Here is a 27,868-nt window from a genome sequence, read left to right as displayed (position 1 = left end):
AATTACGAGAGTGACTGTGGCAGGAATGCGGCACGAAGGCACCTGGCCTCGTGCGCTACCCTCTCGGGGCGTGCGCCCACTCGTGAATTCCCTCCCTGGGTCTGAGGACCAGCCTACCTGGGAAGCGCGGAGGGTAGGGTAGGAGCTCGCGCAGCCCGCACACCCACGAACACTTACTTTCGACGTTTTTCCGAGGCCCACAGACCCTGGGCTGGAAGTCGGAGGCGCTCCCCTTTCCCGCCGCTAAAGAGGGCGGGGCAGTTTGGGCCCTGGCCCCGCCCCCGCCCAAGGCCCCGCCCACTCAGGTTGATGGCAGCGGCAGCTGGGACTGCAGCGGACCGCGGCCCTGGAGAGCCTCAGGCAGCGGCCCGAGCCTGACACCCGGGCCCCAGACACCCAGAGAGGCAGTTCTGGCGCCCTGACGCCTTCCTCGGCCCCCGGCGAACCACGGCCCGTTTGGCGGAGGAGTCGCAGCGTGGGCACCCCGCAGCCCGGCTCGGGACCAGGTACACCCCCACCACCGGCAACCGCAGCCAGCGGAGCGGGCGGGGTCTCTGGAGAGACAAAGGTCTGCGCCCCCTCCCCCAGCCGCCAAATTGGGTCCCAGGCTGGGCGGACTCGGTGTCTATATTTGGCCGGACCCAGGCTCGCGCGCAGACACCTTTCACAGGAACGCAGTGCTGGGGCCGGAGGCAGGAGGAGGGTGCGGGGAGGCCGGGCCATAGGCCTGGGCCGCAAAAGTGTTTTGAAGGGCACAGGGATGCTCCGGGCTGGGAAAGGGCAGGAGTCAATGCCCCTTTAGGAGAGCTTGGTGTGCCCTTCGGGAAGAGTAGCATAGCATAGGCACTGGCTCATCACTCTCCCCCCCCCTACAAATCTGGTCCTGCCACCTAGGGACCCCACCCCGATGCGAGTTTACAGGAGGAAGGCCCAAGATAGGGCAGAGAACCCCAAAAAGAAACTGGACCAAAGTATGGTAGGCAAAAGCCAGAAGACATGTTTCTGGCCTCTTGAAGAAGCAAGTGCAGACAGGAATGGAAGGGGGAGAGGTCCACCTTACAACTATGCCCACCCTCTCAACAGCATGAGAGGAAACTGATGAAAATGGTAGCAGGAAGGACTCAAGTTGGCTGATAGGAGGAACTTCTTGGCAAATTTAAGAATAAAGCAAAACCCCATTTTCCTGAGATGCAAGCTTGGATCTGGGGTGGGGTGGGGGAGCCTGCAATCCTAGTCCCATACTAGCCTTGACACAAGATCCAGTGGCCACCAGGCGCAGGGGTTCACCTTGTAATCCCAATGACTCAGGAGGCCGAGGCAGGAATATGACAAGTTTGAGGTCAGTCTCAGCAACTTAATGAGGCCTTGTCTCAAAATAAAAAATACAAAGACTGGGGATGTAGTTGAGTGGTCATGTGTCCCTGAGTTGGATCCCAGGTAACAAAACAAAACAAAAAATCCAATGGCCAAGCTCTGTGATTCCAGACAGGATGCCTCTAGGAGATACGGTGACTTTGGTGAAGAGATGTTCATACAAGGAGGATCACCTGGCTCTTCACAACACCATTCTCTCTTCCAAAGAGTATCTGGCTTGGGTCTCTAGTCAGGTCCTAAATCCTAGCTCTTTAGATTAAATAGCACTTGACAGGTGGCAAAGAACCGTCCCATACTTTGATCACTTTGAAGAAAGTTGCTTCCAGAAGCTAACTCCTGGCCAACTACCCCTTCTCACTTACTGTTCTCTCCACTCCTCCTCCCTCCCACAGCTCACAGGACTAAGGACCAAAAGCACTCTGGGCACTGAGATCCTCCATCTCGGCCCCAGCCATGAGCCGGCGTGTGGTTCGGCAGAGCAAGTTCCGCCATGTGTTTGGGCAGGCAGCAAAGGCTGACCAGGCCTACGAGGACATCCGTGTGTCCAAGGTTACATGGGACAGCTCCTTCTGTGCTGTCAACCCCAAATTCTTGGCCATTATCGTGGAGGCTGGAGGCGGAGGTGCCTTTATTGTCCTGCCTCTGGCCAAGGTGAGGGATGAGGGGAAGGAAGCAAGTGGGACGATACTAGTTGGGGCCCCTGGGGATTCCTGACAGCAGCCTGCGTTCTCACCTTAGTTCATTCCTTAGTCAGGAGGACAGTTTGTGTGGACTGACTACTTGCTCTTCTGTAAGCCTTCAGGAACCAGTGGGGAGACTCCCTCACCCACTCTGAGCAACAGTGTCACAGGGACCTACATCCGCTCCTTAGCCCATTCACCTCTGCATGCAGCATCCTGTTCCAGCAGGAACCAGGACAGGGAGTCTGGTGATAGAAATGATTGGGATGCACTGGAGCCAAGGCATGGCCAGATTTTGTCCTTGGGTTTCCTAATGTCATGCCATTCCCCCATATTTTGGACTGGAGACCCTAGTCCCTAGTTCAGGGTGACTGATTAAATCTCAGAGTAGCACACTGAGGACAGGGTCAGGCTCTGTCCAAATAGTCCCTGGGTACCTACACCACCACTATGGTTCTTGCACTGAGGTAGAATGACAGCAAAGCATAGGGGGACATAAAACATAAGGTCAGAGCCCACCCTTTCCTAGGGAAGGGAGCTAAGTAATGACTGACCTTTGCTGACCCTTCACCATCTCTAGCCCCAGAATGGGCACCCCAACACATGACCTTGACCTGGGTTCTGGCCCCTATACCTTGTTGGGGAGGCCCCTTAAGTGGCAGGGTCGGGCCTGACAATAGCTGGTGACTCACCCCTGACAATGCAGACACCATCCAGAGACACCATCCCCGGGGATCAAATTTCAGCTAGAGCTGCCTCCTCCCCCAGTCTCACTGCCATTTCAGTGCCACATAGCCACCTCTCTCCCCTACTGCCTAGTCTGAGCCAATGCTGGCCCCAGCAGAGATCTCAGAGCTGCTACAAGTAGTCTATGAAGACCCAAAACAGGTGGGCCCCCAGCCCCAGTTTAGGAATAGTAAGTATCAGGATTGTCTACTTCTTGTGGTCCCAATGTTAAGCCAGTGACAGGGAGAGACCTGCCAAGGCTGGCTTGGGGCACTGCACTAAATACTACCTCACCTTAACCTCTTCTACCCAGGGCTTCCCACAGATATTCCAATTGGGGAACAAGCTCAAGAATAGTCTCTTCCAACTAGATATCCTTTGAACTGCACTGGACTGAGAATGCTGGGCTCTACCAGTACCTTGCTATGGGTCCTTGGTTAAGACATCTTACCTCAGTGTTAGATTCCCTAATATTAAATGATTTCAACTCTACCTGCCTTCAGCATTCCAGGAAGTAGACTGGACAGGGTGGAGATACAGAGAGCAGTCTACAAAGAGAAAGCAGATGATGGAAAATTGAGATGTAAACATTCTCTACTCCAAAAAAATACACAGGACAGGCTGGGTGGGGATGTAGCCCAATGGCAGAGCGATTGCCTAGAATGTGTAAGGACCTGGGTTTGATCCCCAGTACCACACACACCAAAAAAAAAAATTAACAAAAAAACACAGGTGAGTGGCCCCCACATCTCCTTTCTCTAACCACTCCAGACAGGAAGAGTGGATAAGAACTACCCCCTGGTCACTGGACACACTGCTCCTGTGTTGGATATAGACTGGTGCCCACACAATGACAACGTCATCGCCAGTGCCTCAGATGACACCACCATCATGGTAGGAGCCAGATGGATGCGGCTGGGCAGTTGGGCAGGGGAGCAGGGAGAGCTGCTTCACCTGTGCTAGGGAAGGTGATAAAGAGGTGCAGAGTCCCAGATCCCTGCCCAGCTCCCAGGCTATTTTTAGCTACCTGCCCACTCCCTCCCAGGATGCACTGCTCAAGACTAATTATAGCCATGAACAACTTGGGGCCCAAAGAGCAGGGGGCAATGCTCTGAAGTCTCTCTGCTAGAGTGAATGAAGTCTCTGGAGAGCTGACAGTGCCCCCTCCTGATTTCCAGATGCTTCTGCCCCAGACAGACACCACCACATCTTGCCCTGTATTTGATCCTTCGCACTCAAAGAGAGCCAGTTAAGTGGAGGCAGGGGAGGAGAGAAGGATCAGAGTTGGCTACCTTTACTTTTTTCTCCTACCCAGGTGTGGCAGATTCCAGACTATACCCCTGTGCGCAACATTACAGAACCTATCATCACACTTGAGGGTCACTCCAAGCGTGTGGGCATTCTCTCCTGGCACCCTACAGCCAGGAACGTCCTGCTCAGTGCAGGTCTGAGGGCCTAAGGAGGGTTCTTACTGTAGATGAGAGTCAGGGGGACAAAGGCAGGTACCAGGTGACCATGCCTGTCTACTCTGGACAGGTGGTGACAATGTGATCATCATCTGGAATGTGGGCACTGGGGAGGTGCTGCTGAGCCTGGATGAAGTGCACCCAGATGTCATACACAGTGTGTGCTGGAATAGCAATGGTAGCCTGTTAGCCACCACGTGCAAAGACAAGACCCTGCGCATCATTGATCCCCGAAAGGGCCAAGTGGTGGCGGTGAGTGCCTGGCCTGGCCACTCTCTAGCAGCCTTTCCCAGTGACCAGCTGTTAGCACCCTATACCCACAATCATCAGAGCTGCTAGTCCCAGCTTTCACCTGCCCCATCCCTATCCCACTAGTCTAAAGACTAGTCGTCCCCACCCCCACCTCCGCACCCATTCCCCCGCCCCTGCAACCAGAGGTCCCTTCCTAAGAAAGCCCCCAGCCTGCAATTCTCTGCCGTGGTTCCTGTTCCCTCCCCTCCCCTGCATCTCAGAAGCTCAGAGAAGGGCTCCTTGCTTTGAGATTGAGGGGAGAAGCTGGAAACTCCACCCTCCCACCAGAACCTGCATGAAACCTGAGCTCCGGGACCCTCTCCTCTCTGCCGAGGACCCTCTCTCCACCATCTTCCAGGGTCTGGGGCCTGCCCATTGAATGGAGGACTGGCCCCTTGCCGCCTTTGTTGACCTGCTGGGCGGGAAATGGGGGCAACCCTCGCGCATTGCTTGTCGCAGCTGGGTGCCCTGGGAGGTCAGCGGTCTTCGCCCATCCTCAATATAATCTGGAGTGTGGGGTGCATGGGGCGCGTGCAGGTCTGCGTAAAGCACGCAAGTCTAACGCGGCGGGGACAGTGAGTGGGCGGGCGCTCTAACCCACTAACCCCGCAAGCAGGAGCGAGCCCGACCTCACGAGGGCGCCCGCCCACTGCGGGCCGTCTTCATCGCTGACGGAAAGCTGCTCAGCACCGGCTTCAGCAGGATGAGTGAGCGGCAACTCGCGCTCTGGGACCCGGTAGGCCAGGCCGCGCCGGGCGCGCTTGCTCGCTCTTCTATTGGGTCAGCCAGGAGTGCCCTCCAGGCGGTGGCCCACACCCAAGAGGCCCGAACGGAGCAGGGAGCTCCCATTTGGGAAAATTCTCGCTGCGACCCCGGGAGCCAGCAGACATCGCCTGCTCTAGGGATCAACCTTTGAGGGAGCTTGCGGGCTCAGGATCTGCTGAGAGCCGCGCGCCACCTGCTCTCTCCGGGCCCAGACGTTCTCCATGCCAGGAGCCAGCCTTTGGCCCCGGGAAGCTGAGTTCTTAGGACCCTTTTTGTCTCTCCCCCGCCTTCAAGCCCCACACCCAAGTCAAGCAAGCTGGTTGCTCGGCCCTCCATGCTCTCCAGGGCAAGCAGCTGGGTGACGCCCCTCCCTTCTCCCCCTCCCCCAGGAGAGGTTTGCAGCCCACGAGGGGATGAGGCCCATGCGGGCTGTCTTCACGCGCCAGGGTCATATCTTCACTACGGGATTCACCCGCATGAGCCAGCGAGAGCTGGGCCTGTGGGACCCGGTAACGCAGCTGGAGGCTTGGGGTGTGTGCCCCAGGGACTGGCATCACGGGAGAGGGGCCAGGCGCCCCCGACCCGCAGGGCATGCCCAACTTGGCAGGGCTGGAGGCTGCTGCCACCTCTGCAGCGCCTGCCATCCCCACACCCACCCCTCTGCCCAGTTTTGCTGCGTCGCCTGAAGGAGCTCGTGCTGGTGCCCCCACCTGGTGATGCCGAGTCCCTGGGGGTGGTTTGCGGTGACTGCATGTGTTGGCGCTGAGGGTTAATGTGCCTGGGAGGGCGAGTGATGTGTCCAGGGAAGGCACCTGTAAGCTCTCTGCCTTGGGAACGCATGGAATCGGGTGGACAGGAAGCCCCAAGGGGGTTCCGAAGTAGCACGGAACAATGGGCAGGGCTGGTCACTCCTCCTGTGCTCGGGCAGAACAACTTCGAAGAGCCAGTGGCACTGCAGGAGATGGACACCAGCAACGGAGTCCTACTGCCGTTCTACGATCCCGACTCCAGCATTGTCTACCTGTGTGGCAAGGTGCTCGCAGCTGGGCGGGGAGAATTTAGAGGGCAGGCTGGAGATATGAGGCCTGACCCTGAACCGACTGGTTTTGCAGGGAGACAGCAGCATTCGGTACTTTGAAATTACTGATGAACCACCTTTCGTGCACTACCTGAACACGTTCAGCAGCAAAGAGCCGCAGCGGGGCATGGGTTTCATGCCCAAACGGGGGCTGGATGTCAGCAAGTGCGAGATCGCTAGGTCAGCAGTCTTGGCCCCTCTGTCCCCCTACTCGTGTCAGATCTTAAAAAAACTGGGGCTTCCCTAATAGTGCAGTGTTTTGGAAAAAAGAAGGTGGGTGGTAGGATCAAACATGTCTTTTTCAGCTGGGTGACATCCCAGCACTCACTGGCCTGTCATTTTCTGAACTTGTTTCCTCATCTGAAAAAAAGATAAGGAACACGCCATCAGAGGTGTTTTACCCCAGAATTGATAATGTGTGTAAAGTGCAATGGGCATGGTAGGCGTTCACAAGTATTGACCTCCAACCCCTTGTTCCCAGATAAGAGAAGTTAAGGGGGTGGGAGTCTGCAAGGGTGTTGAACACATTTCCCTTACAGGTTTTACAAGTTGCATGAAAGAAAATGTGAACCCATCATCATGACTGTGCCCCGCAAGGTGAGGAACGGGAAAATAGGTCCGGCAGGGTTCCCCGAGGTGTTAAGGGAGCGCAGCAGGCCGGGTGCATAGACTCATACGGGACCTGTCCACCCACCCCCGCAGTCAGACCTGTTCCAGGACGATCTGTACCCGGATACACCGGGCCCAGAGCCGGCCCTAGAAGCGGATGAATGGCTTTCTGGCCAGGACGCCGAACCCGTGCTCATTTCGCTGAGGGACGGCTACGTGCCTCCCAAGCACCGAGAGCTCCGAGTCACCAAGCGCAATATCCTGGACGTGCGCCCGCCCACCCGCCCCCCACGCAGCCAATCGGCCAGCGACGCATCCCTGTCGGTAAGATTAGGCCTAGCTCCGCGTAGTCCCAGTCTGCACACCCCCTACCACCCTTCTCCGATAAAGGCTTCTGTCCTCTGCGCCTCAGCAGCAACACACCCTGGAGACGCTGCTGGAGGAGATCAAGGCTCTTCGCGAGCGGGTGCAGGCCCAGGAACAGCGAATCACGGCTTTGGAGAACATGCTCTGCGAGCTGGTGGACGGAACGGACTAGACCCGCTTGCTGGGAGGAGCTCTGCGCTCAGCTGGCTGGATGGGGCGGGGTGAATGGACTGGCCTTGCCAATGCTTTAGGTCTGGGACTCCGGACCCCACCTCCCTAAGCTGGGACCAGGGATTCAAATAGGAAGGAAGCCCCGCCCCTCACAGGAGACCTGAACCAAAGGAGTGTCTTGCAGGGGCAGGGCTGAATGCTTGGTCCAGGACTCAACAGGAGCTGGCCTAGGGAGGCTCAGGGTAAAGGGGGCCTCAGCAATGGTGCTGCATGGCGAGGTGGTGTCCCCCTCTGTCCCTCGCCCAAGGCAAGGGAAGTGCTTAGTGCGATGCTTGGGGATATTAGGGGGCTTGGGCTTGATGTCAAATGGGTGGTCTCCCCACACTGGCCCTTCTCCTAATCGGCTCACTTGATTCTACCACCCCACCAGACGGACAGCACTCCAGTTCTGCATACAGATACAGACACAAATCCGTTCCCCCACAGAGACCTACCCACTGGCAACATTGTCAATGGCGGAGAGTTCTATTTCCACCACCAGGGGCGAGGTGAGCTTCCTCAAGACAGGCCCCTCTGGAAGAAATCTCATAACTGACATGAGGAAACAGGTTCAAAACACACACACACACCCATACCCACACGCACGCACTGCTCCCAGCCCTTTGGAGACAAAATGAAATCTTTTACCGAGTGCAAGTTTGGGCCTCCAGCATCGGTGGGGGTGAGGAGATGCCCAGCCTCTGTGAATGTGATTCCCCAGACTCCTGGGGAACCTAACAAATGCAACCCTGGGCTCAGGACTCACTAGGGAACCTCTTACCCAGAGCCTTCCTCAAGGCAGGTTTGGCAGTACCTGAACCCCTACCCACTGTGGGTACTCCTCCCCAGTAAAGTCAGGTAGGAAAAGCCTCCAGTTTGAAGCCTCTTTTATTTGTGCCTCATAATCAGTCTGGTGCCCCTGGCATCAGGGAAGGGAGTGGGAGAAAGTTTCTCTTTGTTGCTCTATTCTTCTGTCCTTCTGAATCTCACTGGCTGAGTCAGGGAAGGTCAGTCCAAGAGAGACCAGAGACAAGGGTGTACTGTGGGTCCCTTCCCCTGACGGGGTCTGTGCTTCTCTGGGTGGGTGAGGAGGGGCAAGGGAGAGCCGGGGGTTAGCACCATTGGATGAAGGGTTTTACAGTCAGCCCCTGAATTGGGGCAATAGGGATGCACAACCACAGAGGGCTAGCAGCAGCTGGTGGGAAGGGGTGGGTGGTGGTGCTAGGGCCCTGGGCGACCCCTTTATATCCAGTTTTGTGTCGGGTCTAGTGCTTGCCCCCAGCCCAATGTGCCCTCCCCCGCCCCTACTACTCTCCAAGGCACCATGAGGGAGTCCGGTCTCACCCAGGCTAAAGGCCCACCGTGGACACACTCCCTGATCACAAAAAACGTGCCTTGGGGATAGGGACTTCAACTTCATGCTGCCCAAGGCGAAGCTGGGACCACCCTGAGACCCTGGACGGGTGGGGGGGGCTGGGGGAGCCGGACACCCCGCTAAGTGCACTTGACGCTGAAATGCCGGGGTGGGGGAGGGGCTAGGCTCTTGACGTGCTGGTTTGTGTCTGGGACAAAGCAGCGACACAGCACGCAGAGAGCTCCGCTGCCTCCCAAGGGCGAAGAGCAGAGATGCAAAGGCTTCAGGGGCAGTGACCCAAAGAGGAGTCAGTGAGCAGAAAGGAGGACCCGCCAGGAGCAAGGGACAGGGAGGGACACTGCTCCTCTAAGGATTCATCTTCCCTTCAGGATCGCTTAGCTCCACCCTTGAACAGATTGGAGCCCAGAGGAACGGATTAGGAGCCAGGATATAGCAAAGCAGGGGAACCTGGCCGTGCCCGTTGCCTCCCTGGCTGGAAAGCTACCCTGCACCCATGTCAAGCCCCTCCCTGTCTAGTTCCTGGTGCACTGCTTCACCCCCCCGCCCCCGGGAGGTGGCTCCAGACTTCAGACTCCAGCCTCAGTTAGGCAAGGGGGGCCTGGACATTTTCTCTCCCAGATCGGGCAGCGTGTGGGGTGGGCAAGGGGCCCAGCAAGGGGCGCTACTGCTCAGTCAGCGAGAGCCTCAGGATGCGCTCCAGCTCCTCCTCCTCCTGGCGCGCACGCCGCCGCCTCTCCTCCTGCTCCTGAGCTGACAGTTCCATTGCCAGCCGCAGCTGCTCGTCGTAGCTCCGGAACACGTGGCCGCTGGAACCCCGGCCGGGACTGGGCCGAGGGCTGGGCACCGGCGCTGGGGGCGTGGGCTGGCGCTGAGGCGTGGGCGGGGCGCTCCTGGGGACCGGAAGGATTTCTCCAGCGCTTCTGGCGTACCTGCCCATAAACCGGGCAGGAGACCCTGGGACACGTGGCTATGGGCTGCCCTGGCTCCATCCAGTGATGGCAGATCCTAGCACGACATCCTGTCTGGTGAGGTTCTGAATGCCCAGAGACCTGGATTTCACCTGCCACCGGAGCACTGCCCACCCGCCAAGTGCAGGGAAAGGGTGGTAGTAGACGCCATCTTAATTAGCAGGTAGGGGCCCTGCTGAGGGGACCTTGGTTCTCTGGGTCTAGTATCGGGGTAATGGTGTACTCTGTGCGTGGGTGTTGGGGGGTGGGGAGAGGTCAGGTGTCTCCAAGCCCTCTTTGGTCTAGCTGGTACTGACCTGTCCTGACGGCGTCCCTCATAGGACATGGGGTGTGTGCCTGGCTTGCTGTTGGTTAGTGCCTCCCAGATGGTGACCTGGAGGGGAAAGCCTCTTAGCTGGGCAACCTTGCACACGCATGGCCTGGCAAGGCAGCAGGACGCACCTGGTCATACTCACTACCCGCCTCAAGCAGGCTCTGTTGGATTGCAAACTGGAGCAGGTCATCATCATCATCGCGGGTTGCTGCCTCCCGCTGGCCACCCAGCACGCTATAGCCTCTTGGGGCCTCGAATAATGCTGGGGAGATCTCACAGCCGCGGCAGGAGGCTGGGGGCATGGAGCTTCGAATCAGACATGGATGTGGGCCTTTCCAGCACAACTCAGTGTAGTGGGAAGGAAAGCAAGCCAAGGTCAGAAGGGAAGACCCAGGGTAGGGGCAAGGCTCACTTGTGGAACTGGAGCTGCTGACACTGGAGGAGTCGCTGCCTGGGGAAGGGGTCTCGCTGCTGGGGCTGCCTCGAACCGATGGCACAGGCTCATCACAGCCATTGAGGTTCCCAAAGGTGATTCGGGCATTGAGAATGTGGAAGATCGGGATTTCTGAGGATAAGGAAATCATCAGGTGCCACCACCTAAACCCTCACACCTCAGGCCAGCTCCTCTAACCTCATCTAAACTCATCACACCCCTCCAAAAGGGATAAGGGGAAATGGCGTGGGGTCTCACCAATCTTCACTGGGAAACCAGGAGGCAGGCGCAGGGTAATGAAGTCCCGGAGCTTGGCGAAAAGTGCATTGCTAACAGCCATGAGGTCAATGATGGGGGCCACCTGCTCACACAGGGACAGGGGATGCTCCTCACACAGCCACAGCTTGGCCTTGAACCTGCCCCCCCAGATCCCAAGGGGTGAGGGATGCTTCAGGAAGCCATGGCCTCCCAGCACCTCCTGGAGCCCTAGCCCTGCCCACCCCTCCCCAGCAGGAGCGGGGTCCTCACTTCTGTGTCTTGGTAGTCAGTTCCATGGGCCGGCCCATGTCCCGGTTGCCAAGCTCGAAGTTGGGGTTGAAGTATTCTTCTGCAGTGATGGCAGTAGGGTTGGCTTGGCTCAGAGTTTGAGTGATCAGGGTCTGTTCCACATGAGGAAGAGCCATGAGCCCTTCTCAGTCCCTGATTCCAGACCAGCCAGTTGGTACCATAAGGACCCCAGGTCTCCCTGCTGCCAATGTGGAACTGACATAGGCTTGGGCATTATGGAAGGAAGGTCCACATAGGCAATGATAGGCAGGACACCTCCCAAGCCTCCTCCTGAACCACATCCACACCCCTCCATACAGTGACACCCCTGGCACACACTCACCCCATTTTGGGGACCCCCATGCTGCTCAGCAATTCCCAGGAAGGACTGCAGAGGTGTCTTACAGCCTACAAGAAATGCGGTATCTCAGGGGACACTGTAGCCCTGCACACATGTGGACATCTCATTAGAAGTGATAATATCGAAGACCTAGGAAAAAGGCTGGTTCCTGGGATGGGAGAACTGCTCACCCATACTTAGGTACCTTTATCTAAAGGTGGTTGAGGACTCCATGGGCAGAGGCCAAGAGCATAGCTATAATAAAAGTAGGCATAGGGCCCAGGAGAAACTTCCAAAAGTGCCACTCTCCATGTTGGTGATACCTCCCTTTGTTAAGTAATATACCTCCCTTTGTTAAGCAGCTTTGGTGTATGTACATGTGTTTCTCTTCAGGTACTTCCATATTAATGATTTCATTAATGATTTTGTTCTCCTATGTGGCAAGTATTATGTGTTTCTACCTGCAACAGATTAGCTGATGCCCAAAGAATCAGATGTGATACCAATGGGCACACAGAATCATGGCAGAGCTCCTGACTTCTTACCTATATAAATATATAAATTGTGCATGTGCAACATTTCCCTTCCCTCTGAAATGCAGCGCAGATATTAGTAATCAATTATAGGATGTCTTTCACTGAGCCCAAATGAGCCCTTAGAATCTTCCTAACAGTACCTAGGCAGCTGTATCAATCATTAGGGCTTGGGACTGAAACTGAAATCTATTTGCTTGAGTAAAACAGCCTGGTTCTTGCTGGACTGCCAGAGGGAATACCAGTGGAGGTGCTGAAGTGGGAACTGATTCCTCTAGTGCCACAGCACCTCCTCCCATCTGCCATGGCCCCATTACCTTTGACCTTGCCCTTGTGCTGTTCTGAAAGGTGCTCTGTCCGAGTCCGAGTGATGAGCTCTACATTGGATGCCCCATATACCTGAGGAAAGAAAGGAAAGGGCTCAGAGGCAGTTCTAGAACCACCACCCAAGGAAATTCTAAACAAATATATGATACTGTTCATTCGCTTATTCATTCAACAAACATTTTTTGAGGAGCTATTATATGTCAGTCATGAAAGTAGGCCTCAGGGATACAGTGGTGATCAAGACAGATACAATTCCTGCCCCCATGAAGGTCACATTCTAGTTAGACAATAAAAGGCAGTTATAACTTACAGCTTTGCAATTTGTTAGTTATACAGTGACTATACATGGTCACTGAACTACTCTAAGCCTCAATTTCCTCATTATAAAATGGCTAATAATTCCTACTTCATGGAATTGCAAAGAGTAAATGGGATACTATGGAAAGGGCTCAGGAAACATTTGTAAGATGGGGATAATAACAATACCTGCCTGAAAGGGTTGTGATCAGGATTAAATGCGTGTATATGTGTGTGCACTTGTGCGTGTGTGTGTATATCCATACAGCTATATAAAATGTCAGACCAGTGCCTCAAAGTGGCTCAGTAAATGCCAGTATAATCAGACGACTGTTAGTCTACTGTCACTTCTTCCTTGCAGCATTGCCTCTGCAACCTCCAAGGCTGGGGAAGCATGCTAAGGAAAACCCCTGCCCAGTCTGCTACAGCCTTACCTTGGCTTCATACCCGTTAACCATCTCTGTCTTCTCACTGCGCCAGCCCAGGATGCCGGTCTTATTCCTGGGGAAGTAAAGTGGTCCAGGTGAAGTGAGCACTGCACCAGTCTGGCTCTAGGCTGGCCAAGGCCATGCCCACTCACCTCTCAAAGGAGATGTTCTTGGTGTCAAGCTGCGTAGTGACCACAGGTGCGGTGAGCCGGCTCAGCACCTGCTCCTCTGTGGGCTGGGCGGCAGCCAGCAGCAGCTCCCTGTCCTGCCCAGCCAGTGCCAGAGTCTCTGTGTACACCACCCGGCGGTCATGATCAATCTCCATGACCACAGCACTCGTGTCTGCCAGCCACGGAATAGCACAGAGGGGTCAGGGTGGCATGGGGCTGTCTCCCGTCCTCTCCACCCTTCCCCACCTCCTGCCTGCCTGACCTTGGCCCCTGAAGACGAAGCTGCGGTTCCCTCGCTGCCATGTCATGTGGTCAAAGCCCAGGAGCGTGGTGTCTACCCTCAAGTTCTGTCCGCTCTTCCACACTTTGTAGGTATCACTAGGGCAGATCTTGGACACCAGGGGCACTGGGTGGAAGTGGAGGTCAGAGGTAGCTTCAATTTGTCTGGCCCATGCAGCCTGGGCCAGCTCAGGGCACAGGAGTTGGGGGTCATTGCTATGGCCAGGAAAGGGTGAGGGAACTGGTGGGAGGGCAGCCCTTCCTCCAATCCCCACCCCCAGACACCACAACAAACGTAGACCACACTTCTTCATATGTGAGCAACCTGAGGCTGGGGACAGGCGTGTCTCAGTCACCACTAAGTCTCTAGTATCTATAGTGTGTTAATTCATTCGCTCAACCTCTCATTCATTCTTTCAACAAATATTTATTGAATACCTACTACATGCCAGGCATTATTCCAGTCACTGGGGATACAACATTGAATAAGATAGGACTCCTGCCCTCTTGGAGCTTACCTTCTAGCAAGGGGTGACAGGTAATAAACAAATGAGCAAATCAGTACGAAAGAAACAGTAGTGGAAGCAAGCCTATGTGAGCAGTCTGGAAAGACCTAGCTGAGGAGGCAGCATTGAGCTGAGAGCTGAAGAACCAGAAGGAGTCCCATGAAAAGCCCTGGGACAACGCTCCAGGCACGCAGACAGCAAGTGCAAAAGCCCCAAAGTCAGAGAGGGCCCCGCTCAGCCCCTCTTACCCCAGCTAGTGAACTCCCATTTCATCTCCACGTAGAAGTCCTGGGCCTAGAGGATGAAAAAGAGAGTGGATAAGCTGGCACTAGAAACAGGGCACAAGGGCTCTGGTCGGGAGCCGGGAGGCTAGGCCTTACTTTGCGCAGCTTCTCCAGGAGCACAGGGATGCCCGCCAACCTCTTTACCACCCGCTGGTAGTCCCGGTACCGCAGCACCAGCTGCACCAGCTCCAGGTCCCGGGTACTTACAGCCTCCTGAAGCACTGGAAGGAGAGGCAGTGTCACAGAGCAGGACCTGTTAGCCAACCTGAGGTGATTTCCTGATGCTGGGGAGCCTCTGGCCGTGCAGTGGGGTGAGCAGGGGTACCCACCTGTCCAGCCGCTGCGATTCTCCCTGCCCACGTCTGCGCCGTGCGCCAGGAGCACACGGGCACACTCCAGGTGCCCCAGTGTAGTGGCCAGGTGCAGGGGAGTCCTACCACGGGGATCCAGCTGCTCAATGTCCACCTGGAGAAGATGTTGAAGTATAGCCCTGGTCACTTCTAAAGCGGCTAACCTGAGCCCAGCAGCTACTAAGCAGGAGTGACCCTCTGGCTCTGCCACTCTGGCCACCTCACAAGGCCATGGGAAAGACTGATATGATGAGCTGGTACCAGGTGAATGGAGGGGGACTTAGGAGACAGGGCAGAAATTAACTCAAGGAAAGGGAGAGGGAGGGCCTTCCTCCCTTCCTCTGCACCTTGGCCCCTGGCTGGGTTTCCTCCTCTAAGCTATGTGAGCTGTCTGCAAAGAGTAAGCCAGACAATGAAGGGTGGTCCAGAAAGGCTTTGGCCATGAGGGCCCCTAAGGCTGGACCCATCCTAGGGGTCCCAGACCACACCTTCAGTTTACATTACTAATATTACTGAGTGGAAGTTTATAAACAAGTACAGTAATACACTGAGTCATGAAGACATATTCATAGTACAATCTCAAAGCCATGTTCTGTGCCTGTGGGACACAATGTATTAACATTTTGCATAAATCATATTATTTTGTGAACAGCATGGTTACATTGCATGAGATTTTTGTTGTATGAGAAAAGCATATGTTTGTTAAACATAGATTTAAATATATCTTAGGAATCTAGGACTTGTAGTTAAATACAGTGAACTGATGATATGCATGTAACCCCTTTCCTTCCCAAAACCTGATTAAAATGCCAGAGAAGTTTCTATTCCAATCATGATAAATTAAATAAAGTTGGGGCACAGAGGAGCTTGTCTATAATCCCAGCTACTCAGTAGGCTGAAGGAAGGAGGATCACAGGTTCAAGACCAGCCAGGGTAACTTAGTAAGACCCTGTCTCAAAAGAGGCTGGGGATGTAACTCAGTGGTAGAGCACTTGTCTAGCAAGCACAAAGTCCTGGGTTCAATTCTGGGGCAGGGTCGGGGAAGAAGTGTGTTTATGAAATTACTGTTTTCCAGACAGGCAACAGGTAGTCTAGGACTAGAATCCCTGAGATAAGAGAAACTAAGTGAGCCCTGTGATTTCCTTGGATTTCTGCCTAGAGGAACAATCCAGACTACAGTTCAGAGAGGGGAATCTCCAGCAGAGCTTGGTGGTCTCACTGAGTTGAGGAGACAGGAGTTCAGGGAGGCCAAGGTAGCTAGAAGCTTCAAGGCAGAGTTGTGAAAAGGAATGGACCTCGAGAAAACAAAAAAGCCTCCTCTGTACAGGAGTCCTTTTGACTCTTTGCTGAATACTAAAGTTCACATGTGTCCAGTAAAACTAAAATGAGTTTGTGCAAAAAAAAAAAAAAAAAAAAAAAAGCAATGGATTGAGTTCTCAGACCTCACCACCGGCAGAGAGACATTCAAGCTCCAACCTGCTAGAGTTGAGATACTTTGTTGAAAACCCAGCATTTTCAATAGAAAATGAACACTTCTGGGTAGATGTGTTATGCCTTAGTAGTAGGGCTAAACTATACCTAGAGAAAAGGCTCATGAGATGCCCATAACAGATTAAAACAGTCTCAGTCAAGCACAGGAGACACGGCTATAATGCCAATAACTCAGGAAGCTGAGGCAGGAGGATGGAAAGTTTGAGGTCAGCCTCGGCAACTTAAATGAGACCTTGTCTCAAAATAAAAAATAGACATCATAATGATATAGAGAAGATCAATGGAGAGAGATAAATAAAAGAGAAGAAGGAAGGGATAGGGAAAGAAATAGAGAACAAATCTAACAGAATTATGTTATATACAGATATAAGTGAGCCAAAGGGAATATCTCCTTTATGTATCTATAAAAAATGCCAATAAATTAAAAAATAAAGGTGTTAAAGGAAGATAAGTGGAATACAGGAAAAAGAAAAGGGGGTGGGGATTGAAATCAAATTCTTGAATGTATAATTATTTCAAAAGGAACCCAGGTATCATGTATAAATATAATGCTCTAACTAAAAAAAATTAAAAAAAACAATTACAAAACAAATATAGCAAAGCCTAGGGATGTGGCTTAGAGGTAAAGTGTTCCTAGGTTAAATCCGAAGTGTCCCCAAAATAAATAAATAAATGAAACAGCCTCAAAAGATCAAACTCATTTGCAAATAATTTACATGGTCTACAGAGCAAAGCCTAACACTCTTTAAGAGAAGACAACAAAATCCAGATGCTTAACTCATGATATTTATCACATCCAACATCAGGTTAAAAATAATTAGCTATGTCATCCTAAACATGACCCATAATCAGGAGAAAAATCATTCAATAGAAATGATAAAGATAATGACTTAATATGCTCAAGAATTTAAGGAAAAATTCGAACAAGATGTTCATGAGGAGAGAAATAGGAGACAGCAAAATGAACTCTATAATCCATCTAGAGAGAACAAATATAGTATCTGAAATGAAAATGTCCCTGGCTTTAATTAATAGTGGATTAGGCATTTAAGATTAAAAAAAAAATCAGTGAATTTGAAAACAGCAATAGAACCATCCACACTGAAGCACAGTTGGACTTAAAAAAAAAAAAGTGAAAAAACATTGAAAAAGCTCAGTCATCTATGAGATACTATCAAGAATTCTAATGTGTGAGCTAGGTGTGGTGGTACACACCTGTAATCCCCGCAGCTTGGGAGGCTGAGGCAGGAGGATCACAAATTCAAATACAGCCTCAGCAATTTAGGGAGGCCCTAAGCAGCTCAGTGAGAACTGTCTCTAAATTAAAAAAAAAAAAGAATTCTAATGTGTGATTGGAGTCCCAAGGGACAGGATAAGAGTATAATTTAGGGCTGGGGATGTGGCTCAAGCGGTAGCGCGCTCACCTGGCATGCGTGTGGCCCGGGTTCGATCCTCAGCACCACATACCAACAAAGATGTTGTGTCCTCCGAGAACTAAAAATAATAAATATTAAAAATTCTCTCTCTCTCTCCGTCTCTCCTCCCTCCCTCTCTCTTTAAAAAAAAAAGAGTATAATTTAAAGAAACAGTGGCTTAATTTTTTCCAGATAAAGCTATTATAGGAGTTGAATGATAGTGCCCCCTACAAAGATATGTCCACATCATATCCTGACCCTCAAGACTCTTGAATGTGACCTTATTTGAGAAAAAGGTCTTTGTAGATGTAATTATATTAAGAATTTCAAGATGAGTTCACCCTGGATTGTCCTGGTGGTTCCAAAATTCAGTGATAAGTGTCTTTATAAGACAAAGAGAGAAGAGAATGCTATGTGCAGTCAGAGGCAAAGACCAGAGTCATGCAGGAACACGCTAAGGAACACCTGGAGCCACCAGAAGGTTGATGAGACAAAGAAGCAGTCAGCCCTAGAGACTCTGGAGGGAGGGCTGCCTTGCCAACACCTTGATTTGGACTCTGACCTCCAGAATTGTGAGAGAACAAAATTTTGTTGTTTTATCCCACCCAATTCCTGGTAATTTGTTGTGGAGACAAATAACAAATGTGCAGAGCATGAATCTCAATGAACCCCAAGCAAGATAAACACAAAGAAAAATACATCACAATCAAATACAAAAAGTAGTGACAAAAAGAAATTCAAAGAAATGAAATCCTTTCTGTATAGAAGAACAAATATAGAGCCAGGTGTGGTGGCATGTGCCGTAATCCCAGTGGCTCAGGAGGATGAGGCAGGATGATCTCCAGTTCAAAGCCAGCCTCAGCAAAAAAGTGAGCCCTAAGCAACTCAGTGACACCCTTTCTCTAAATAAAATACAAAATAGGGATAGGGGGCGCTGGGGTTGGGGCTCAGCGGTAAAGCACTCGCCTAGCATCTTCAAGGTGCTGGGTTTGATCCTCAGTATCACATACAAATACATAAATAAAATAAAGGTATTGTGTCCAACTATAAAAACTAAAAAATGTTTTTTAAAAAAAATAGGGCTGGGTGAGGAGCTGGGGTTGTGGCTCAGCAGTAGAGCACTCACCTAACATATACGAGGAGCTGGATTTGATCCTCAGCACCACATACAAATAAATAAATAAAATAAAGGTATTGTGTCCAACTACTACTAAAAAAAATTAACATATATGTTTGTTTATATATATATATATATATATACATATGTATATGTGTGTGTGTGTATATATATATATACACACACACACATTAGAAAAAAAATAGGGCTGGAGATGTGGCTCAGTGGTCAAGTGTCCCTGAGTTCAATCCCCAATATCCACTCGCCAAAAAATGAACAAATATGGGAAATAATACATATTTCCCCACCAGAAGCTTCAAACCAGAAGATGATGCAATGAAATCTTTAAAATGCTGGGCAGGGAGCAACAAGTCATCCCAGAATTCCATATCCAGTGAAAATATTCTTCAAAAGTACAGAAGAAATAAAGACTTTTGCAGACAAATAAAAGCTAAGAGAATTATTGCCAAGCCAGGTGCAGGAGTGCCTGCCTGTAATCCCAGCAGCTTGAGAGGCTGAGGTAGGAGGATCACAAGTTCAAAGCCAGCCTCAGCAACTTGGCAAAGCCCTGAGCTGTGAGACCCTGTCTCAAGTATATAAATAAAAGGCTGGAACTGGGGCTCAGTGGTTAAGCACTCCTGGGTTTAATCTCTGGTACTAAAAGAAAAAAGAAAAGAATTTATCACCAGATGTGCAGGAAATGTTAAAGGGAGTTCTTCAGGTAGAAAGAAAATGATTCCAGATGGAAACTTGGATCTATACAAAGGAATGAAAAGTGCCAAGAATGTTAAATTTGTAAGTATAATAATGTCAGTAAAATATTTAAAACTCCACAAGAATAAAGAGAAGAGATGTCAGGGGATGAACAATTTCAGCACATCTTTAGAACATGGAATGAGGCTGAGGTGTCACAACTGACTTAGGGGAGCAGAGGAAGCCAAATCCCAGGCAGTCACAGAGGGGAGCCCTGGGAATAGCAAACTAGGCCTCCCCCACACACACCCCTGAGAGTTATCAGACCTGCCAGCAGTGGGGGTGAGGCTCATAGCTGAATACAGGAGACTGGTTAAAACTCAGAAGCCCTTGGCCCCCTCTCCAACCTCATGAAGCTGCAAGGTACCCCCTACTCACCACAAAACCCAAGAGGTTTATTCTCTATATAAACTAAATGTGAGATATACTGGCTTCAGGGACACTGGCTACAGCAGAGGATGCGGTCATGCAGCTACCTGAAAACCAGTGACAGTGAGACCCCAACCCCTTCCTTCCTTACCTTGGATCCTATGAGCTACTGATAGCCAAGCTGCAGCCACCCCCAACCCTGCCAATTCCAAGAGTGGGGAAACTGGAAAATTCTTCTTTGGAGAAAAACTAAACTCCCTAAGGATCGGATCTCTGAAGAGGTGGCTGGTCCCACAATGAGGGAGTCAGCTTGCCACCCAATCACCTTACAGTAGCACCTATGCATCAGTAAACTGCACACCCTCGTTTTTAAATATGCCCCAGCAGCCAAAGGCAACTGACACTGGAGGAAAGCCTCCATCATGAAATCAACCACACACACAAATAGATGCTGAAAACCAAGAGGGAACACTGTCAATGCTGAAAGTGAAAGAAACTATTGTGGAGGAAAACTGTTGTTTATTTTTGTGTGTGTGGAACTGGGACATGAACCCAGGGGTGGTCTACCACTTGAGCTATGTCCTCAGCTCTTTTTATTTATTTTTTCTTTTGAGACAGAGTATCACTGTGTTGCTCAGGCTGACCTTGAACTTTGGCTCCTCCTGCTTCAGCCTCCCTAGTCCCTGGGATTAGCATGTGCCACCATGCCCAGCTGGAAAACAGTAATTTACACCTCAGAAAAATAAGATCCTTGAATTCACAAAATGAAATGAAATGAAACATCCAGGCCTCCCACAACTTCTGCTCTTTCCCTCACCTTCTTCACTCTGGACGTGCCTTTCTTCACCTTCCCTAGCCTTTTTCATTTCTGGATAGCTGCGTGTGCCCCTCCAACATGGTAAACAGTACCTCAACTCTATCACCTTCAGCTTAAAAAACACTAAGCACACATCCTGCCACCAACTACATCCTCAGCTCCTCCAGAACACCGTGGCAACTGTCTTCATGTCTTCTGTCTCCTTCACCTTCCACATCGAATCCATCAGCAGAAACTGTGGGCGGGTTCTACTTTCAAACCCATCTACAGACCTCTCAGTTTCATCACTGTCAAGCTACCGTGATGCTAGCAGCCACCACAGCTCTTCTGGGGCAGCCTCGTAGTCCCCTCATTGGTCTCTTTGCCCATTCTTGTCTCCACATCCCCATGGCAGCCAAAGGAAAATGTCACTCGGGTCCTGAGGCACTTCAGCTCAAATCCTTCCAGTGGCTTCCCATTGTGTTTAGCACAGAATCCAACAGCCCTGGATTTCTCTTGAAACCCACTTGCTCTCCTGCTGCCACTCCACTCCTGCCCCCAGCCTTCCCTGGAACAGCCTCCTGCATACCTTAATGCTGTCTCCCCAGGGTTCACAGCTGGAAGCTTGAAGCTCAGTCCCAGTGTGGCCAAGGTTCAGTGGTGGATCTTTAAGGGGCCTAGTGGGCAGTTATCTGGTCATGGGGACTCCATCCTGGGGAAGTTTTAATACCCTCTCATAAGGACAGATCAGATCTGGAGGGGCTGAATTAGTTCCCACAAGAATGGGTTGTTTGGAAAGTGAGTTTGGCTTTCTGCCTTTTTAAAATTTTAGTTCTGGGGATTGAACCCGGATGTAGATCTACCACTGATCTACATGCCCAGCCCTTTTTATTTTTTTTATTTTGAGACACAATCTGGCTAAATTGAAGATTCTGCCATTGAACTTGCCATCCTTCTTCCTCAGTCTTCAGATTAGCTAGGATTACATTGGCTGGGATTCTAGGCTGGGCAACTGGGGCTGACACCTTTCTTGCCTCCTTGGCTCCCTTGTTTCCACTTTCTCCCACGTGTTCCTTCTGTGCATGCATGCTCACCCATGACTCTGTGACACAGCTGGGGGCCTGGAGCCTATGCTGGCACCATGCTGTTGGAAATTTTCAGCCACCAGCATCATGAGCCAAATAAACCTCTTTTCCTTGTAATATACTAGCTCTCAACTATGTGGGAGAGTTGTTTTGTTTTGTTGGTGCTGGGGATGGAACACAGGGCCTAATGCATGCTGGGCAATGAAGTCCTTGAGTTATAGCCCCAGCTCATCAGGTATTCTGCTGCAGCAACACAAACAGGATGAGCCACCTAGAGAATCACAAAGCTCTCTCCCTCACTCCAGGTTGCTGCCCAAATGTCACCTCCTTATATTAGTTTTCCCTGAAAATCTGAGATGACAGTAGCTACTTATCTATTGACGGTCCCTTATTCTGCTCTAGTTTTCTGCGAACATCCCATGCTTATTTACTTTTTCATTGTCTTCCTCCCCTAGAATGGAAGGCAGAGGTGCTTTCTGTTTTGTTCACTGTTAGCTTCCCAGCCTGGAGACAGCACCCGACAAGCAACTAGTGTTTGTTTTTGTACCAGGGATCGAACCCAGGGGAGCTTAACCACTGAGCCACATCTCCAGCCCTTTTTATTTTTTATTTTGAGACAGGGTCTCTCTAAGTTTCTTAGGGCTTTGCTAAATTGCCGAGGCTGGCTTGGAACTTGTGATCCTCCTGCCTAAGCCTCCCAAGCCGCTGGGATTACAGGCATGCAATACTACATCTGGTGAAACTGGTGTTTAACAAATGTGTTATATTCATAGTTGACTATATTGGAGGGGCACAAGCAATGGAAGGTAATAAAGTGTAAAGGTGATAAATCAAGAGAGAGTTGTTGTCATATATTGCTTATAAATATGGAGACAAATAACAGAAGAACCCAGAGTTCAAAGTGGTTGCCTCTGGGGAATGAGATGGGGAGTTATGGAGTAAGGAAGGCTGCTTCTCATTAGAAGCCTTCTAGCAACAGCTAAATATTTTAGAATATGAATATGAAACTGGTGTTTAATAATAATAGTAAGACTCCTTTGTCAAAAATAAGACATTTTAAATAATTTAAATTATATCATTTTTTGCAACCTGTGTTGGCATTTCTTCACTTTGAAAAACACTGGGGAAATTGAAAAATAGGTGTCTCAACTTCTGAGCTAGGGCTTGGAGATGTGAGAGGCCCCCTGCAGCTCCTCTGTAACAGCTCCTCACAGAGAAGTGAGCTCTTTGCCTGTCCTGGAGTGAGCTGGACCCACCCCCCCCACCCCAAGTCCCAACCTTGGTGGGGTCCGGAGCCCTCAGATGAGATTGGTGGAGGATCCACAAACCCTTATCTGGCTGAGGAAGTCAGGAGGTGGCATCCCCATGGCACTAGAACTGAGCCACAAGGACCTCCCCCAGTCCTTCCCTGCCCCAGATGCTACTGATGCTAACAAGGCCCCAAGGAGCTGGCAGGGCACCCTGCCCAGCCCCAGGGCCCCAGATGCTGCATATCCTCCCTGTCAGGTGCCTCAGCTCCAGGTCAGGGAGAGGTTGGTGTAGCCTGCCAGATTGGTCTCAGCATGCCCCTACTTTTCAGGGGTGTTTCCAGCAGCCTTCCTCAGGGCATCATTGATTACAGAGTCAATGTGGACCCCGTACACCCAGCCAGGCTCCAAAGCAGCTCCCCCACCTGCCCAGAGCAGGGCCTGCAGCCCAGGTGGGAGAATTTATTAATCTCCACAGCAAAGGCCTACAGCAGTTTAATTTCTGGAATGAAAAGGTTTCCCATGAAACCCAACACCCAGCCCTCCCCACCAAGAGAATAGAAACTCCTCTCCCTGACAGACCTCAGTTGGAGTCAAAGCTGGTATCTTTGGAGCTTGGGGCTGTGGCTCTCTGGGAAGAAAGCCTCCCTGCCTCCACTCAGGAAGGAGCACACATGCGCACACACATACTCCTACATACTTCTGTTTCCACACGTGGTACCTGTGTACCCCTAAATGTACAAGCACGTGAGTGCACAGTTGCCCTCTGGCTCTGCAGGCATCTACTCATGTATAATACAACACACATGTTCATTGCCAGAATATCTGTACTAAACACCTCTCACACCCACATGCACTAGCAGGATATTTTTCAAACTCTTTTAGCATTGGCAAAATCCTTTTGTCAAGTGAAACCTTAAAAGCACACACCAAATGTATAGACTAAGCCTGGTTGCTGGAGAAAACGGGCCCAGAGTGTGTGTGAAGCCTTGCCTGCCCAGCCTCTGCCCCCTTCCCATTCCGAGGGAAGATAGCTAGAGTTTGATCTGGCTATTGCTTCTAAGCTCTACCACCAGACGCACAGTTAGGGACAGGCATGTCTGAGCTCTCTCAAAGGGCAGCATACGAAGGGAGCATGCTCAGGTTGTGTAGGAGGCTCTGGGCAGCTGGGGACAGTGCTGACTCTCCAGCTCTTCCCTCCCTGGGCAGCTGCTTCGCTCATCCCAGAACACATTGATTTTTGGTTTCTGGGGTTTGTGGCTCCCTCTCCTAAACATCCTAGCTCACCAGCTGTGGTGATACCCCACACCCAGGATTGCCCACTTTAGGGCAAAGAGGGGTTGTAGGTGCTCCCTAAGGTCCTGGAAACAACCAGTACTTTTAGTAAGGCAGCATCTGAGCATCCTTGTGCCACCCCCCCCCCATCTCCACCACAACCTCACCTAGCCTGTCCCTAGGTGAAAAGGATTAACAGGGAAAGCAGAAAAGACTGTGGCAGAGGCAGCCCCAGGAAGAAGGAAAATGTTTCACTGGGACCACAATCTGTCCCTGTTGCCAGGAGAAGAATCCTGCTCTCCAGGCCTTCCCTGCACGTCGCCTCCCACAGGGAAATGTGCAGTCTAACCCCTACTCCCTCACCCCCAGGGAACACCGCGGACTCGTGACTCCAGAACCAGGGCTGTGCCCAGCTGGCTGTGCCAACCTCAGGGCTGTGTCAGGCAAGGGGGAACTGGCACATTCTCTGACTACAACCAGCTACCCCTCCTAACCTGGCAGGGTGCCAACCAGGGTGCCAACTAGGCCCTTTCCCTTTACCCCAGCATCTCTTACCTGCTTACTACTCCCAGAAGAGCTACCAGGAGGCTGAGCAAAGCCTATGAACCTACTCTGAAGGCTGCCATGCTCTCCCCTCCTCAGCCAGCCAGCATTGCAAAGCTTGCCCATGGGAGGGCCTCTGCAGGGCTTTCTTGGAGTGAGACAGAGGCAGCTGTGCCAAGTGAAGATCAGGGAAACCCAGCAACCAAGTGCTTTAGGGAAGCCTGGCTGTTTCCTGTGGTGGCTGGCCCCAGGGGGACCAGAGGTCAGGGACCCCCCAGCTGGGATGCCAAGAGTCTACATGATTTTCATCATGGTGTTAGATGGCTCACTCCCAGGACTGTCCCCCACAGAAAACAGAGCCTGTTGCCCTGAAGACAGGACAGTGCACATTTGCATACAAGCATCACTCTGGGCCAGTCTTAAAATTGCAGTGTAGCCAGGAGCTCTCCCACCCAGACTGACTGATGCCCCTCTGGCTTCTCTACTGTTGAACAAGGGTTAATCTCAACTATGCCCCATATTTCCCTGGCCTGGATTGAGGGTATGGCAGGTGATGTCTGTTTCAAGGAGATGTTAACTCATCTGGGAGGGGATAGGGGTGAACCTGGTACCAGTTTTCTATGGCAGCCTGAGAGAGTGGAAGTGGATACACTCAGCAGCCCCAAGCCTTGTGCTCCCCGCCCAGCCTCTCTAGCAAGATGGCTGCTGACTTCAGAACTGTCAACAGTGAAAAAGTCCTTTCTTCCAGGGCATTCAGCCTCTCTCCAGTCTACAGGAATTCTTCCTTGTCCCTGGGGCAAGGAAGTAGTATTGAGAAATTCTAGAGATTCAATCTCTAGCCTGCAGTCTAATAATCCTTGGACCTCCAGAAAATTCCTCTCAGATCACGTTTAAATCCCTCCAGTTATAACTTCTGTGGGGGGCTTCTTTTGCCCTCGGGAGAAAAGCAAAGAACAGCCAGCGGACTAGAGAGTCTGTGTTTGAGCATCTTGCACCTTGAACTGTAATCGCCTGTCCAGACATGCCTCCCCAGAACCCAGGCTCCTTGAAGGCAGGCACATCATTGTTTGCCCAGGGTACTCTACCAGGCCTCTTATGGCTGAAAACCACAAAATAAATAAAGCACCCAGGCTGAGGGACAACTTGGAGACTTCTAGTGTAAACAGAGGTAGAAAGGAAGTAGCCCGGTGCCTGTAATCACTCCGGCTTGGAAGACTGAGGCAGAATTCCAAGTTCAAAGCCAGAGACTTGGTGAGAACCTAAATAACTTAGTAAGACTCTGTCTTAAAATAAAAGGTTTGGGGAATGTGGCTCAGTGGTTAAGTACCCCTGGGTTCAATCCCCACCAAGATAAATAAATGAAGGAAAATGGAAGTAAACACTTGGTCTAGCCCAGAAGTTTTCAAACCCAGGTCACCCTACTATTGATTGGGACTACCATGCACAGCTGGATGCCTGGGGGTTCAGGGAGGAACTTCCAGGATAGTCTGAACCTCCCCTGGCTCAGTCTCATGTCCAATCTTCAACTCTTTCCTTGGGAACTGGACAGCTCCTCATACTGAACTTCCATGGCTCAAGAAGTGGCCTTCAGAAGATAGACCTGCACTGTGGGCAACTCCTAAACTAACTACTCCCAGCCAACCACCCCAGAGTCTCAGACCCAACCAAGTCTAGAGGTCTTAACCTGAGACACCCAGGGCAAGCTGTACCCATCTCTGGTCACTGCTCCCCACCTTAAGGTAGGTCTTCTGCACCATAAGTCCCTACCTGTGGCCTAAGTGCTAAAGAAAGAATTACAGACTATCTGTGACCTATTCCTACCTCTGACCTAAAGTATGGCCGGGAGCCAGGGCCGGTGCCAGTGGCTCAGGAGGCTAGAGCAGGAGGATCTCAAGTTCAAAGCCAGCCTCTGCAACTTAGCAAGGCCCTAAGCAACTTAGACCCTGTCTTTAAATAAAATATTTTTAAAAGGTCTGGGGATGTGGCTCAGTGGTTATGTGCCCCTAGCTCAATTCTCGGTACACCCTCATAATAACCAGGAGACCCCACCCTTTCACCTGTCTTCTTGGAGGCCACTGCACACCTCCAAGCTGGCTGATCCATTGGTCCTCACTGACAGTAAGAACCAAGGAGTCTATTCTCTGGGCAGAACTTCAAGTTCTTCCTGAGGCCACTGTCCCCTAGCTTAAAAAACAAGCCCCAGCACCAGAGGGCAGGAGAGCGCCTTTCAGCACCTGGACAAGGTCCTTGGAGGCCTCCCAGGAGGGTCCTTCTCCACTCCCATTCCTGAGCCTTGGCTAAGGTGGAAGGCTCTGCCCTGTCTGAGCGAACAGAGAAAGCACACAGGAAAGAAGAGGGCTCTGGGTGGGGCTGGGATGCCCGGAGTGTCACACAACCTATTCCCTGACCTGTGGCCCCCACCCCACTCAGGCGTTTCCCACCTCCACCCACTCATGCGGAGGTGTCGCGGCTCACGCGAGCCTGGACGGCTCTTTCACCACATGGAACACAGAGCCGTCAGTCCCTCCCCGCAGCCCTCACTGCCCCGACGAAGAAGGGGTACAGTGTCCCCCTACCCCAATCAGGGAGGGCCTGGAACTCGTGTGGGCCGCCTGTCCCAGCAGGAAGGGAGCGGGCGGGGGCCGCTACCATCACCCTCTCCTGGTCAACAAGCACAAAAGCGGCGGCTGCAAACAAAGAAGCGCTGCAAACTCGCCGGGGAGGCGGGACAGCTGGCGCCGCGCCCCCTCCCCACGTCGGACGGGCGTGCCGGGCCGTGGGGTCCCCGCGATGCCCCGACGGCGCTCCTACCTGGCCCGCGCGGACCTCTTTCTCCAGCTCACGGTGGCGGTTGTGCCACACGAGGTAGTGCAGCGGGTACTTGCCCTCGGGCCCCTTCCTGGTGGAGGCGTTGGCAGGGATCATCGCCCGCTCCTCATGCCGGGGCCGCGGCGCCCAGCCGGGGAGGAGGGACGGCGCCGGAGTGCGGGCCCGGGGCCGCGGGGCGGGCGGCCGGCGCTGCCTGCTCGCAGGGCTGAGGCTCGGGCATGTGCGAGCGGCGGC

General features: G+C 51.9%; 2 protein-coding genes across 11 annotated transcripts; one reads left to right on the top strand and one right to left on the bottom strand.

Annotated features, from left to right (window-relative positions):
- Positions 1-283: 283 nt before the first annotated feature.
- On the top strand, positions 284-8,435 carry Coro6 (coronin 6). Of its 8 annotated transcripts, none has more exons than XM_021728135.3 (12): positions 284-506; positions 1,767-2,025; positions 3,552-3,674; positions 4,096-4,225; positions 4,317-4,498; positions 5,154-5,273; positions 5,692-5,811; positions 6,231-6,335; positions 6,415-6,560; positions 6,920-6,977; positions 7,083-7,313; positions 7,405-8,435. In XM_021728135.3, the coding sequence occupies exons 2-12, from the start codon at positions 1,828-1,830 to the stop codon at positions 7,525-7,527; spliced, it is 1,536 nt and encodes a 511-aa protein (XP_021583810.1). In that variant the 5' UTR covers positions 284-506; positions 1,767-1,827; the 3' UTR covers positions 7,528-8,435. The 8 variants fall into 8 exon arrangements, with proteins under 8 accessions (XP_021583810.1, XP_021583809.1, XP_013215258.1 ...); XM_021728134.3 differs by having other exon boundaries at positions 7,402-8,435; XM_013359804.4 differs by lacking the exon at positions 5,154-5,273 and having other exon boundaries at positions 285-506.
- On the bottom strand, positions 8,436-27,868 carry Ankrd13b (ankyrin repeat domain 13B). 3 transcript variants are annotated; one of them, XM_078042596.1, is made up of 15 exons: positions 27,617-27,868; positions 14,694-14,829; positions 14,461-14,585; positions 14,329-14,374; positions 13,558-13,701; positions 13,278-13,467; positions 13,132-13,198; positions 12,391-12,472; positions 11,544-11,608; positions 11,183-11,313; positions 10,913-11,070; positions 10,634-10,786; positions 10,350-10,513; positions 10,205-10,281; positions 8,436-9,945 (listed from the first exon to the last, which is right to left on the bottom strand). In XM_078042596.1, the coding sequence occupies exons 1-15, from the start codon at positions 27,728-27,730 to the stop codon at positions 9,609-9,611; spliced, it is 1,989 nt and encodes a 662-aa protein (XP_077898722.1). In that variant the 5' UTR covers positions 27,731-27,868; the 3' UTR covers positions 8,436-9,608. The 3 variants fall into 3 exon arrangements, with proteins under 3 accessions (XP_077898722.1, XP_077898723.1, XP_040125182.2); XM_078042597.1 differs by having other exon boundaries at positions 8,436-9,869; positions 27,617-27,867; XM_040269248.2 differs by having other exon boundaries at positions 8,436-9,830; positions 27,617-27,866.

Source organism: Ictidomys tridecemlineatus, chromosome 3 (assembly GCF_052094955.1).
Source record: "Ictidomys tridecemlineatus isolate mIctTri1 chromosome 3, mIctTri1.hap1, whole genome shotgun sequence".
NCBI classification, from domain to species: Eukaryota; Metazoa; Chordata; class Mammalia; order Rodentia; family Sciuridae; genus Ictidomys; species Ictidomys tridecemlineatus.
Note: the sequence above shows the minus strand (reverse complement) of the source record. Positions and strands in the feature narration are given on the sequence as shown.